This window comes from Dasypus novemcinctus, chromosome 14 (assembly GCF_030445035.2).
Source record: "Dasypus novemcinctus isolate mDasNov1 chromosome 14, mDasNov1.1.hap2, whole genome shotgun sequence".
In the NCBI taxonomy this organism is placed as follows: Eukaryota; Metazoa; Chordata; class Mammalia; order Cingulata; family Dasypodidae; genus Dasypus; species Dasypus novemcinctus.
This window is the reverse complement of record NC_080686.1, coordinates 102086826-102100317: the sequence shown is the minus strand read 5'-3', so window position 1 is coordinate 102100317 and position 13492 is coordinate 102086826. Positions and strand designations below refer to the sequence as shown.

Sequence of the window (13492 nt, the reverse complement as noted above, 5' to 3'; positions counted from 1 at the left end):
AGTGGCATGGTCACATGTGTATTGGGGTGCTCCACCTATGGGTGCCTCTTCCAGGGGCCTCAGTGAGCTGAAGGAATCATCCTGGGGACCAACAATCAGCCGTCCTGCCAGCATGTCCCTCCATGTCCCACATGCTCCGTGACAAAGTCTCAGTAGGCAAGGACACTGGGGAATCATCATCTGCAAGAGCTTTCTTAAGGCTTCAAGGAAACCTGCTCAACTCATCTAACTTTGCATCTCACAACGTTATCAGACCAAAGCATCCCCAACCTTGTCCCTCCCCCTTCACACTTATTAATCACAAATCAAAGTATGCCATCCGCATCAAACCTTGGAAAGGCTGTAGAAAGCACTAGAGATTCATTTCCATGTGCCAGCTGGGTCCTGAGCCTCAGCAGTCTTGCAACTCCTACTCTATGGTTCATTGGATTTACCCAGGTCAGCCAACAGGGATGTGAAGAAGGTCAACCACCACACCAGGGAGCCAAGAGTGCCTACAACAGCAAGCCGAAGAATTGCATCCATCATCCATGTGAAATCTAAGTCCCCTCTTGATATAGAGGTGAAGTGGACATCAACATCCCAGGGTCCATAGGATGGAGGAATAGAGTATGGATTAGAGTGGACTTACTGATATTCTACTATGGAGCTATTGTGATTAGTAATGGAAGAAATTGTAGCACTGATGTGGAGAAAGTGGCCATGGTAGTGGCTGGGGGCAGGGAGAGGGAAGAAGAAACAAGATGTGGGGGCATTTTCGGGACTTGGGCTTGTCCCAAATGATGTTGCAGGGACAGATGCTGGACATTATACATCCTGCCGTAATCCACTGGGTGGACCGGGGAAGAGTGTAAACTACAATGTGTACCATTATCCAAGCGGTGCGGCGGTGCTCCAGGGTGTGTTCGCCAAGTGCAATGAGTGTGCCATGGTGGTGGGGGGTGTTGATGTGGGAGGAGTGGGGTGAGGGGGTGGGGGGTATATGGGAACCTCATATTCTTTTAATGTAACATTAAAAAAATAAATAAATAAAAGGGGAGGGGAGAAAGCAGTCGAGCTGTTTAACAGCCTCAGAAGCTCCTCACAGTAGCTGTGATTGCTCCCATCTCACTGAAAATGAGGCAGGCTCAGAGAGAGGAAGTCATGTGCCCAGAGTTATGCGCTCACCACACGGAGGGACTGCTGCTTGAGCTGGGTCCCCCAGCCACAGGCTGCTGTGCTCAGAGACATCGCCGCTGGAAGGCACCGGCCACTTTAGTTTGTCTTCAGTCTCCAGGACCAGCCCCTCCTGCTCCAAGTCTATGAGCCAAGTACCACCTGCCAGCAAATCAGTATTTTGTTTGAGCACAAGTGCCTTCGTCTCCCCAGTGAAACTGTTGTTGGGTGCGAGCAACAGAGCTAACCTCGTTGGGCCCTCCAAGGGGCTTATTCCACACACAGCGGGGGTACAGGCTCGTGTTCCTGGCGCCTGTGTGCCTGCCTGGTTAATGCCCTTCACCCACCGTGCTGCGGGCGGCCGGGCGGGCTGTGCTGGAGGGCGGGCTGTGCTGGAGGGCCGGCTGTGCTGGAGGGCGGGCTGGCTCCAGGAGGCCTCGTGGAGCGTGGGCTGGAATTTCCCAGCCCCCCCTCAGCCCTCCACGGATCCTGTCGCCTTGGACCCAGGAATGTGAGGGGCCTGGAAGTGACACAGCCCAAAGGTGCAGAGCTGGGCAGGCTCACGTCGTCTGACTCCAGGGTCACCGATGTCTGTCTGTCTCTCAATATCACAGAATGTTGAAGCCGCAGAAGCCACTTTGTGGAAATACGTGTGTGTTCCTGCATACCTACATACGAGCATGTGTTTATAGATCAGAACTAGAAGTATAGCAAGAGCCATCTCGTGGGGTCGCCGAGGAGCCTATAGAAGACGCCGTGTGGAGAACACGTGGCCCGGGCCCCACGCAGCGTCTGGGTTCCTTAACTCGTCTGTGCATTTAACCCCCACCCCCACCCATGGTGCACATGAGGCTGGGGAGGCGTTGGCTTGCCAGGGTCACACGGGGAACTGATGGGGGGGCTTCTGGGTGGACGTCTCAGGAGGGGTCCTCTGAGGGGAGCCGGGTGTCGGTGGAGCTGGACGGGAGTGTAGGTAGCCTGGAGTTCGCTGCTTTCAGGCTGTGCCCCCCCCTCCCGAGCCTCAGGTAAGGGGGTGGAGAAACGGGGTGTTGAGTCTTCTCCAGCTCGGCCTTCCTGCTCCCCCCAGCCGCTCCGTCTTCCTGCTTGTTGCTTGCTTCCACGTCTGATATAGTAGAGTGCTGTTCTTTGCAGCTAGAGCATTCTGGAAACACCTGCTCTGGCCTGGTGCTTCTCAGTTGGGGGTGATTTTGCCTCTCTGGAAACATTGGCAATGTCTGCAGACATTCTGGCTTGTCGCCGCTGTGGGGGAGGCAGGCGTGCTGCTGGCATCTTGTGGGTAAGCGTCAGGGATGCTCCGACGCACGACAGCCCCACGAAGGGGATGATCTGGCCCCCGAGGACGACAGTGCTGAGGCTGAGAAAGCCTGGCTAGCTGGACCCTCTGCTCTGCACGTGGGAAACGGAGACCAGAGTGAGAGAGGATCCTGTCATAGGCAGGGGACTGCGGGGGGACCTTGTTAAAAGGCAGGCCAGGGCGGAGGAGGTATGGGGTGGGGCCTGCGGTGCCGCGTCCTGCCCCTGCCCGCTGGGCTGCTGGGAGCTGCGCCTCGGGCATGGCCTCAGAGTTCACTGTTCACTGACTGCTCTTCTTTTCTCCTTGCAGGGCTCCCTGGGCCTGCCTGGTCCCCCTGGGAGAGACGGCAGCAAAGGCGTGAGAGTAGGTTGTCCCTCCCCACCCTTGCCCTGTGGAGCCCAGGGCGCAACCTCCTGGCTGAGCCAGGGGCTCTGTGCCCACCCTGCCCCCAGGCCGCGTGGAGCGGGGCTCATTGGTCTGAGGGTCTTCGGGGCCTGGAGGTCAGCCTAACCGCTGGGATAGCAGCAGCGGTACTGGTCGTCCCTGCCTGTCCTTGGCAATGACCCTGTCCCTTCGCTGACCAGCTGACCTGCCCAGGTATACATTGCCCAGCCCCTGAGCTCAGTGACGTGAGCGGTTTGCTCAAGTCCCCAGTTAGTAGCTGGTTAGTAGTTGGTGTCCGGCGCCATCTGCCCTCCATGCCCTGCGCCCGTGGCCAGCCTCCCTCTGGCCGGAACCCCAGACCAAGCCTCTGCATCCGCCAGCATCTGGGCTGGAGCACAAGGGGACGCCACCTGGGGGGCTGTCCACTCTGGGAAAAGAGAAGCCCTTTCACCAGGAACCCAAGTGAAAGGAGCCGCTCTGGCTCTCCACCTCTGCCCCTGCGTCATTTTCACCTGCATAGCCTGAGTCCCACCCCAACTCCACACCTGTGGACCTTCCCAAGAAGAAGTCCCAGGTCAAGATCAGGAGGGGAGTGGCCCCCCGAGTTGCTGGTCACCCCCCAGGGGGTCAAATCGCTGCTGTCAGGCTGCCTCCATGACTGCGGTTGCCCAGCTCCCTCTTCCGCTCTGGCTGTATTTAATTGTGTTGGCGTCCAGCAGCAAGAACGAGTGGGAGCTGGGATCAGACCCCGGGCTGTCAGGCGGGTCCCTTGCTTGTGGGAAAAGCCTCCCAGGAGAGCCTGCCCCCTGCCCCCTCCTCCCCCCCCCCCCCCTGCCACTGGTTGTCACAGTGTTTCTGTGCTGAGCTCTGCGTTCCAGGAAAGGGATGTGCCCTGTGGCCTCGGGCTGCCCCGGCCTGCCAGGGCCCGTGTTCCTAGCTTGTGACTGTGTCCTGTTCTGTGTGTGCAGGGGGAGCCGGGCGAGCCGGGGCTGCCGGGGCTGCCGGGCGAGGCAGGCATGCGGGTAAGTGTCTCCTCGGGCTGGGCTCTGAGCCAGCGGGCACGTCGCGGTGCAGAACCTGCTGGCTTTACGTGGGGGCTGCTCAGACGGGCTCCCGAGCGACCTGGTGAAGGTGCATGCACACGCGTGTGTGTAGACCCAAGCGTATGCAGGTCTTCCTAAATTCTTAGACGCATGGGGTCACGGCACCCTCAGCCGTTGGTCTTGCCGGAGTGCGGGGACGTCTTCCCCGTCTTGCAGGCAGATGGTGGATGCACGGCCATCCTTGCTCGGAGGCATGGCCATTTGCGTAGCCTTTCCCTGAGCCTGGAGGCTGCTGCTTCATTTGTCCTTCATAAGAAACATAGAAGCAAGAGAGGCAGATGCATGCAGCCGGCTCCCTTAGGTGCTGGCACTTTACAGGATTCTGAAGACTCGCTTGTGGGGACCCCAGGGCCCGAGGGAACATGCCCTTGTGCTCCAGGAGGCGTTGAGCGCTTTCGCCAAATTAGTTGCTCAAAGGTGGTAGCAGCTTGTCGCTCAGGCGGCAGAGATGCCTCGGCCCTGGCCTTCTGCCGGGCTCGTGTCTGGACTTGTCCAGAGCTGGCCAGGCCCCAAGGAAGGCGCGATGATGGGCGGGGTTCCCTTTGTCCGGAAGAGCAGGGGCGCAGGCCCTGCAGGTGGACGGACGCGTGGCCAGAGGCAGCGCGCTGGTGGTGGTCCTCGAGGCCACCCAGACCCGGGTGTGGGTCACGGCCCCCGGGGCAGGAGGGGCCTGAATTCTCAATGGGGGGCCGGGGGAGGGGTGCTGGGGGAGCATGGGGGGTGGTGCCCGAGCTGGCGGCTGGCCGGCGCGTGTCGCGGGAGAATGGCCGGTTCAGCACCGGGGCAGCTGCTGGCAGGGCGTGGCCTCTCGCTCGTGTTTCCTTCACCTTCCTGAACCTTTCCCTCCTTTCCTTCCTCTTTGCTTCCCAAACTTCTTCCGCAGGGACCCGGAGGACCGCCAGGACTCCCCGGACCCCCAGGACATGTCGGCGCCCCTGTGAGTAAAGCACTTCCTCCCCCAGGAATTGGGAGCCAGGCCCTGGGACAGGTCCCCCCTCTCCCCCCGCCCCCCCAGCTCCCGAGGACCCCGTGAGCTGCACATACCAGGCAGGGGAGTACCCGCCTCCCCCTCCTAGACTGGGAACCCTTAAATGAATGCTACCTTGGTCCTTAAGCATCACCCGGAGAACAGGTGAAAATGCACGTCCCTGGGTCTGCGGCCAGAGAATGAAGCTGCAGTTTGGGTGGAGCCTGGGAATCTGCACTTGAACCCACAGCCCAGGCAGCTCTGATGCTCGGTGGAGAGAAGCTGTTTTTAATGCCACCGCCCACCCCCCGCTCCCAGGAGGGGAAGGCGTCTCCACTGCAGCCCCAGCCCTGGGGCAGTGCCAGGCCTGCCGAGCTGGGCCGGGCCTGAGTCAGATGAGGGGAGAAACGGACCAACAAGTAAATGTGGCACGCAAGGGGCTGAGCGGAGGCTGGGGCGCCTAGCCCTCGAACGCGCCCTCTTTTACAGACTTGAGAGTCTCTCCAAATTAAAGAGTTGGAGGAGCAACCACTTCCAAAGAGCGCAGCCCGCAGTGCAGGCGGGGCAGGCAAAGCCTCTGACAGCCAGGGTCTGGCCCGAAGATTCGTGTCGTCAGGCCAGGAACCCCACCGCCGCTCATGGGTTGCTTTCTTCATTCAAAGTGGTGAATACCGGGGTGCCCAGCTTGCCCCACGGAGCCCCTGTGCCCTGGGGGTACCTTGCTGCTCGTTGCTTCTCTGGGCACCCCTCTGTCAGCTGCCCCCTGTTACCTGGGGCCCGGGCTGTGTCCCTGGGGGCCTCCCATGGGGATCAGCACTCACACAGAAATGCCAAGCCAGGCTCTTCCCCGCCCGCTGTAGCCACACTAGGGGACACGCCTCTTAAACTCCGGTGACCACCAGAGCACACACCCTGGGCAGCCCTGGCCCTGAGTGCCCCCCTCCCTCGTTCCTCCTTTTTGCATCCCATTCATTGAAAGCCACATTTTCAGGGCATCTCCTCCGTGCCAGGGCAAAGCTAGATATGGGTGAAGCCAAAAGGGACAAGACACCGTCCCTGCCTCGAGGGTCTCCATCCCAGTGGGAGACGCAGGCAAAGAACCAGGTCCAGTGAGCGCACAGGTCAAGGGTCACGCCAGGGAGGGGCTGGCCCTCAGGACGGGGTCATAAATCTGCTGGGGGTGGCCAGGCAGTGATCAGGGGAGGCAACAGCCTGGAATTGGATTGGGTGGCCGAGTGTGATAATCGTCTGTCTCGGGTGGGGGTGGGGGTGAGACTCAGCCCGAGGGCACTCCTGACGCCTGAAGTGACCTGACTTGGCTGCGCAGGCCGGAGGGGGCCACAGGCCGCCACGTGGAGTTTGCCCCCACCGAGAGCAGCATCTCCCCGTTATCCCGTCTCCATGGGCCCCCGGTGGTGAGAACAGAGATGGACCCCCGGGGATCGTGTGTAACTGCTCTTGTTTTGTCCCCAGGGTCCTCACGGAGAACGAGGGGACAAGGGGTCCCGAGGAGAGAAGGTAAGGGCAGTGTCCTTTGAGCTGCCAGTGGGCCTTCCACGGAAACCAGGAAGAGGGTACCTGGGGCTGTCCACCCCATGTGCGCATGCACGTGCAGAATGCATCCTCACATGTGTGTGCAGGGGTGCGTGAGCACGATCACACATGCACGTGGAGGGGCGGGGGCGGGGGCAGACAGGGTGGTGGGCCCCACCCTAAAGGTAAGTTCCCCGTACAAGGGCTGCGGTCTCTTCTCCGCAGGCTAAGTGCTCTTCCACAAGGCAGAGCTTAGGATTCCAGGCCATGGGGAGAGGCCTGCCTGGCTCGGCAGCCCCCGGGCTAGGGTCTCCAGCATGGCCTCCCATCCGATCCGGCAAGTTGCATAACCTCCCGCCGCTCCATTACCCTGACTTGCCCACGGAAGGCGCGGCTGGTGGTGATAGGTGATAGTCATGCCCTGCATTTGATCCTTATTTACCAACCGTTGGAATGGACCCACGCGTGGGCTCTTACATGCGGACAGCTATAGCTGCCAATGTATTGGAGGGAGGGGAAGGCAATCCATTCCTTCATTGCTACATTACCAGGTCATTGCAGGAATAATTCCCAGATCCACCTCTTCCACATCTGTTAATGCCATAGAGTTCTCACATCTCAGCTGGGTGGGAACTAATGAGTGCAAATCCCACCCGCCTCCGTCTTCCCACACAGGCGCTGGGGCTGGGTCGCCCGTCAGCTCTTCTCAAGCCCCTTAGTGGAATTCCCTCAGATCTGGGGTCAAGTGTTCTAAGCCCTGACACTTGGCTCTCCTGCTCTAAGCCAGGGTCTGCAAACTTTTTCAAAGTCTATGCCATTCTAACAGTACATATTTCTCCAGGTTTATAAGGATATTTTCATTATTAAGTAATACAGTTTGATCTCAATAAATTTGGAAAATAGCCTGTGATCCCACCATCCTGGTACAACCACGGTGAATATTTTGGTGCATTTTCTTTAGGATTTATTCTTGTGTACCTGGTTTATTTCTACAGAGTCATCCATAGAGCATTCAATTGTGTATCCTTGTTGTTCTAGGTACAGTATTTTCACTGTGCTGCTGTAGAGTGTTTATAGCCTATTTTAAATGGCTGTACAACATTCTACTGAGTGAATAAACCATAATTTATGTACCCATTCTCCTGTTACTGATCGTTATGGGGTGTTTCCAGCTTTTCACTATTAAAAATAATGCTGCAGTGAACATTTTTGAACCAATAGCATTTTTGGTTTTGTCTTTTCATGACTAGGTTTATTTCCTTAGGCAGGTTTCCTAGAAGTAAAATTACTGGTCAAAGAAAATGAGCCTCTTTATGGCTCTGTAAGCATATCGCCTCATTGCTTTCCAAAAGCCTGCTTATAATTAAGGAGGCAGGGGCTAGAGTTTGGCCCGATTCAGGTTTGAAAGCATGATTTTTGTTTGTTTGTTTGTATATTCAAATTTAATCACTGAAACTTGAATAAGGAGGGAAAAACACCTCTACCCCATGGTCGCTAGGATTTGTGTTTTTTGTTCTTTGGCGAGCTTTGAGTGTTTCCACGTGTTTGACCCTCCCAGGGGCCTGCTCCTCCCCTGTGCCTTGGGAGACAGGAAAGTGGCATCTGGAGGAAGTGAAGGTTCAGGATCACGGCGCCGGCGTGGCGCGCGCATAGGGCTGAGAACTGACAGCCCTGCGAGGAGCCAGCAGGGGTGGGGAACGGGCCTCGGGGCAGGGCTCTCTGGGCTTGGCAGTGATTCATGCCGAAGGCCCAGGGCTGCGGGGGGCCGGCCCGAGGCGGTCCGCACAGGCCCCCGGTGTCCTGTCTTCCCCTGGTGGGCCCTGGGTACCTGCTCCGCCCGAGTTCGGACGCAGGAGGTGCAGATGCGGTAGCTGCTCAGGCCCTTCCCTTGAGGTCAGTGGACAAGGCAGACGTTTGAAGAGTAAACAACGGTGGCCGAGGGCGCTGTGTGCAGAGCTGGGACAGGCGGCCTCAGCGAACATTTGCTAAATGAACAAGTGTGCAGCATGGGACTCCTTTGTGGGTGAACCTGTCCTAAGGCCAGAGCCCAGCAGGGAGGGGAGTGGGGAAGGCTGGAGCGTGGGCAGAGCCAGGTCATGCCGAGACAAGAGAGAGCTGTGACGGGGAGGCCCCCAGAGACCCCCAGGAATTCGGCTGTCAGTCTCAAGTCCAATGCCAATACGGCATCTCGGGGTCAGCCCCAGGAATCCAGAAGGCCCGGGCGGCCTGGGAAGGTGATTCCCCCAAACAAAGGGGCCGTGGCTGTGCCTTCCTTGCCTGAGTTGTTGGCTGGGAGAAGGTCTTAGAGGACACCTGGGGGCCTCTGTTGTATCGATGGGGAAACTGAGGTCCAGAGGTGATATGTTTCCCGGTGCCTTGTGGTTCATTATGATGAGAACAAGTCCCCTTCCCAACCTGCCCGTTCCCCATGGAAGCCGGGACTGGCCCACCCACTCCCTGCAGAGGCGGTGGACGGTGCCTCCAGGGTGACGTCCAGCAGAGGGAGCCCGGCCATCCCCATTTGCCTCTGAGTCTCCAGGCTGTGACTTCCAACCTGTAGCCAGGAGCACCATTGTGGCAGAGGGGACGCACAGCCGGCATTGGAATGTCCCGGCCGCTGTGTGGCCTTTGGAGAGGTGTTTGTCCTCTGGGCCTCAGTGTCCCCAGTGAGGAGAATAAGCCTGTCTTCCAGCTCAGGTGACCACAGGGGTTAAATGAGGGAAGGTAAAGGGCTTGGGGCAGTGCTGGGCAGCATGCACCAGACAGGTAGGGGATGGGAGAGGGCAAGAGAGGGAAGAGGTGCAGAGAGGATGAATGGATGCAGAAGGAGAAAGACAGACAGAGACCGAGAGAGACAGAGAGGCAGACAGCGACGGAGAGACCAAGAGACAGATGCAGAGCTGGAGTGCAGAGAGACATGGCGGAAGCAGGGCCTGGGGGCCCCGCTTGCGCAGCTTCGGGCGTGCCTTTGACCCCCTTGCTAAGGTGCCGGCTGCCTGAGGACAGGTGCTCTTCTCTGCACCTCCTTTAACACACCTGCCCTACAAGGTGCCTGGACTGCCCCTTCCAGGGCTTACATTCGATGAGTGAAGCAGTACTTCTTCGGGAGCTGCTCGGACTTCTTTCATGTCAGCCAGAACAAAGTTTCCGTCTGTCCTTGGGACAGGCCCGTCCAGCTGCGCGGCCTCAGTGGGCGTGGAGCCGGGTGGGCCTTCCCACACCGCGTCTGCAGAGAGCTGCCCGCCGCCGATGGCTGTGACCCTCTCCCAGCAGCCACGAGGGGGCGCTGTCCAGAAGATGCCATTGCAGGTGCAGGAGCTGCCCGGAGGCTGTGTTGGCACGAGGCTGTCCTGGTGACCGAGGGGTGGTGGAGCTTGGTAATCTGTCTAGGGAACGTGGGGCTTGCGCAGTGGGCCAATTGTAAGGCAAGTCACAAGGCAGTGTCCACTCACTAATGCTCTACAAATTGGAAGCTCTGCACCCCGCTCTGCCTGCAAAGCGAGGTCTATCTGGCAGCTTTGGGGGGCTGTCAACAGTTAAGCTCCTGAGGGCCCTGGGAGGATTTTCCAGGTGTCCTGCCCTGGCTTGGGATTAGGGAAGCCCACAGCACGGTGACCTTGTTGAAATGGCAAGAACAATTGTTTTGGAACCAAGAGAGCTAGATTCTTACATTGGCTCTGCCATTACTAGCTCGGAGCTTGGGTGAGCTTCTTAAGCTCTCTGACCCACTGCGTCTTTATCTTAAATGTGGGAATGGTAAGACATACCTCAGGAAGAGGATCAAATTAAATGAATTTAAAAAGATAATGTAGGAAAATGTTCCCTTGTAGATGCTCCATAAATGTTTAAGAAAAAGACCTGGAATTTTGAAGGGATGGAAGCCATGACCCAACCAGCTAACCCAGGCACCCCCACGTGTTGCGCTCATCTTCACGGCCCCCGGCCACTTTATGTGGGCTGTGCCCAGCAGTCACCAGTTGGGCTTCTGGAGCTGGCTATGGAATGGCCGAAGGGAGCCCATCAGGCATCATGCATTTGTTCATTGCACGAGCAGCGGGGGAGACTTCCTCTAAGCAGTCCTGAGGGGGTTTTAGAAACCAGAAGGGCGTCCTGCCTCTAAAAGCTCATGGCCTGGTGGAGCAGGTAAGACCCGCAGAGTGCGAGGCAGAGTGAGCGTCCTTGCCTTGGGCGAGGAGGCAGTGAAGGTGATGGTTCCTGGAGAAGGAGAAGTCAATTCTGTTGGCGAAGCAGAGTAGTGGGTGTTGTCACGGAGGAGGTTCCGTTTGAGCTGGGGTGCAGCACCACTGTCTACCCAGGTTTGTCTTCTACTAAGAGCTGGGCATTTTAGCTGTCAGGCCCGATGGATTCTGACCAAAATGACAAACAAGCGAATGAGAGGTGAGAAGATTATTTTAATTCTCCTTGTTTAATAAGTGAGTCGACTGTGGTGGGTAGGGTCGGGGTGTTGCCCAAGATCACGGGATTATTTATAAACGATTCCTATGCTGCCTTCCACACTGGGGGCAGAGGCTAAAGTGCAAGGTGGGCTTTCTGAAAAGATGGACTCGTGTGGGCTGAGCCAGAGGCAGGAAAGAGCAAGAGTGGTGTAGATGGCTGCAATGATGGCCGAGCGGTCCCAGGCTCGTGGCAGCCAGTGGGGAGAAGATGTGGAGGGCCTGTCCTGCCAGGCCAAGGAGCTGGGACTGGATCCTGCAGGCGGCAGGGAGACCCTGTGCCTGGGAACGGGGTGGGGGGAGCCAGAACAGGATTTGGGGAAGACCGCCTGGCCGAAAGCATGGGCAGTGGATCAGAGCAGAGGAGCAGGCAGGGGGCAGTTAGGAGCTTGGGGGCAGGGGTTGTGAGGCAGAGGCTGAGGACAAGGGCTGGGACTTGGAACACGAGGGGCTGCAGAAGATGGCAAGGGGCACAGCGGCTGCCCCGCTTCTTGGAAGCAGCTTATTTCTGGAGAAAAGCCAGTGCATTTGTCTTCCGGTCTACGGAGAGGCGTTCCGCCGGTTTAAATGAGCTCTTTTTATTTCATGTGCGGGGAGGGGACAAAGCACTCCGCGGCCACCTTCCTCGTTGGATATGCATCTCACCCTCAGGAGTTCAGAATTCTCCAGAACAGGTGCCTCCTTTTGAGAGGTGGAGGCACGATTTCCTGCTTTAAGCGGGGTGGGGCGCCCTCTGCCGTCGCGAGCCGGGACTGCAGCGAGTGGATGCGGCTCATAGAGAAGCTTCCAGCGCCTTGGAGTCCGGACTGGGTCTGCGATTGGCGGAACTTTCCCTTCCGAACTGTGTGAACCGGATGACTCGCTCTCAACTCGGAGACCCGGTTTCCTTCACTGAAGACAGGAAGGACGCGTCATAAGCCTGTCCAGCATCTGGTACCGGCACGTGCTCGACTAGAACTGATCCCCTTAATCTGCATCAACACACAGACACTGCCCTGTCGTTTCTGAGGGGAGCTTAGAGACCTGCATTAGAGCCTCCTTGCTTCTTCCATTTTTCCCTATTTCATACCAACAAGGAGGTTGAATCCCTTGCAGGGGTGGACCTTCTCCAGGGCAGCCGGCCCTCTGGGTTTAGAGCCGGTGGCCTGACGCCAGTTCACGCCCTCCTCGCGTCCCCCCTGCTCCCCGGCACGTACCCAGCCCCACTGTGACCCTCCTCACTTGCTCCTCTCTTGCAGCTGCGGCCCTTTGCCCTGCTTTTCTCCCATTCTGCACACTCACTCTCTGGTTTGCTTAACCGTCTTCTCATACAGGTCTTCCACCTGCCAGGCCTCATGTTAAACGTGTTACATGTCTTAGCTCTCTTCATCCTCACAGCTGCTCTGTGAGGTGGAGATTATCATCCCCGAATTGCAGATGGGGAAATTGAGTCACAGAGAAGCTAAGTAAGTTTTTCCAGGGTCATGTGTGACTTGTTAGTGGGAGAGCCGGGTTTGAACCTGAGTCATTAACCAGGGCTGCATGCACCTCTGCACCCCAGAGAAGCCCCGGCTCCCACTCCCAGGCTGTGCCCGGAACCAGGCTGGTGGTCGGCTCTCCAAAGCCAGCCTGCGGCTGTGCTTGTGTGGCCGGTGCAAACGGCAAGACAAAAGGGAGTGGGACTGCCTTAGGTGGGGGGCTCTCCCTGGGCTTCTGGTCCAATCCCTGCCTGTGCTTCTCCCCCACCTTCAGGACAAGGCTGGGCCCCAGAGGCGGTTCCCTGTGAGCCCCTGCTGTATACTGCTGCTTCTGTCTTCCCCTCTGTCCTTCTCTCTCTGTGCTTTCCCTCCTGCCCTCTGCTTCGCATTCTCTCCCTCTGCCCTGCCCCTGCTAAGGAAGAGGCACATCGCTCCGTTCTCCAGCTGTACACATCCTGGCCCACTGTCGTGTACTGACTAGCAAAATAGCTTGCTGACCCTGCACCCAGCCAGGTGCTCTGGGTGCACCCTGAAGCTGTGCTGAGTTGCAGCTGGGAGAAGGCTTGGCTTCAAGCTCTGCTGATCTTCAATAGTAGTAGGAAATGGGGACTCGGGCAACAGGCATAATTCTCTGCCTCGGGATAGAACTAGTAAAATAGCTCCTGATCGACACATTTTCCTTTGCTCTGAGCCTCGTGGAAATGCCAAATATTGGGGTGATATTTAGTGGGGCCACCTGCTGCAAGAAGAAAGCCCTGGCGTGGACATCAGGAAACCTGCGTGCGGCTCTGGACCCACCACTAGCTTCCTGCATGCCGCTGGCCCACGTGCACACCGAGGTCATCAGTCTCCCCCCTGGGGAATTCAGAGGTTGGGTTCCATGAGCTCTAAAATGCCTGCCAGCTCCCGAGGGCCAATGTGAGGGACAGGGTGCCTCGCCAGTGTCCTCTGCTCAGAGCTCGTGGGGTGATCTAAGGAAGGACTGTTAAGGAGAAGGTGCCCAGGCTCCAGTACCAGCGCCCGCACGCCCAGCGGGGCTAAGTGAGCATAAGGAGATTCACGTCCCTGGGCCTTGGCCTCGTCATCTGTGCTGCCAGCCTCAGAGAGCTGCAGAAGGGAAGAAA

General features: G+C 58.0%; 1 protein-coding gene across 1 annotated transcript in view; it reads left to right on the top strand.

The window, feature by feature from the left end:
• COL22A1 (collagen type XXII alpha 1 chain) overlaps positions 1-13492 on the top strand; it is a 246506-nt gene that overhangs the window by 77158 nt on the left and 155856 nt on the right. The window contains exons 12-15 of the mRNA XM_058276085.2: positions 2780-2833; positions 3823-3876; positions 4841-4894; positions 6398-6442. Coding sequence (XP_058132068.1) covers positions 2780-2833; positions 3823-3876; positions 4841-4894; positions 6398-6442 — 207 coding nt within the window. The remainder of the gene's footprint in view (positions 1-2779; positions 2834-3822; positions 3877-4840; positions 4895-6397; positions 6443-13492) is intronic.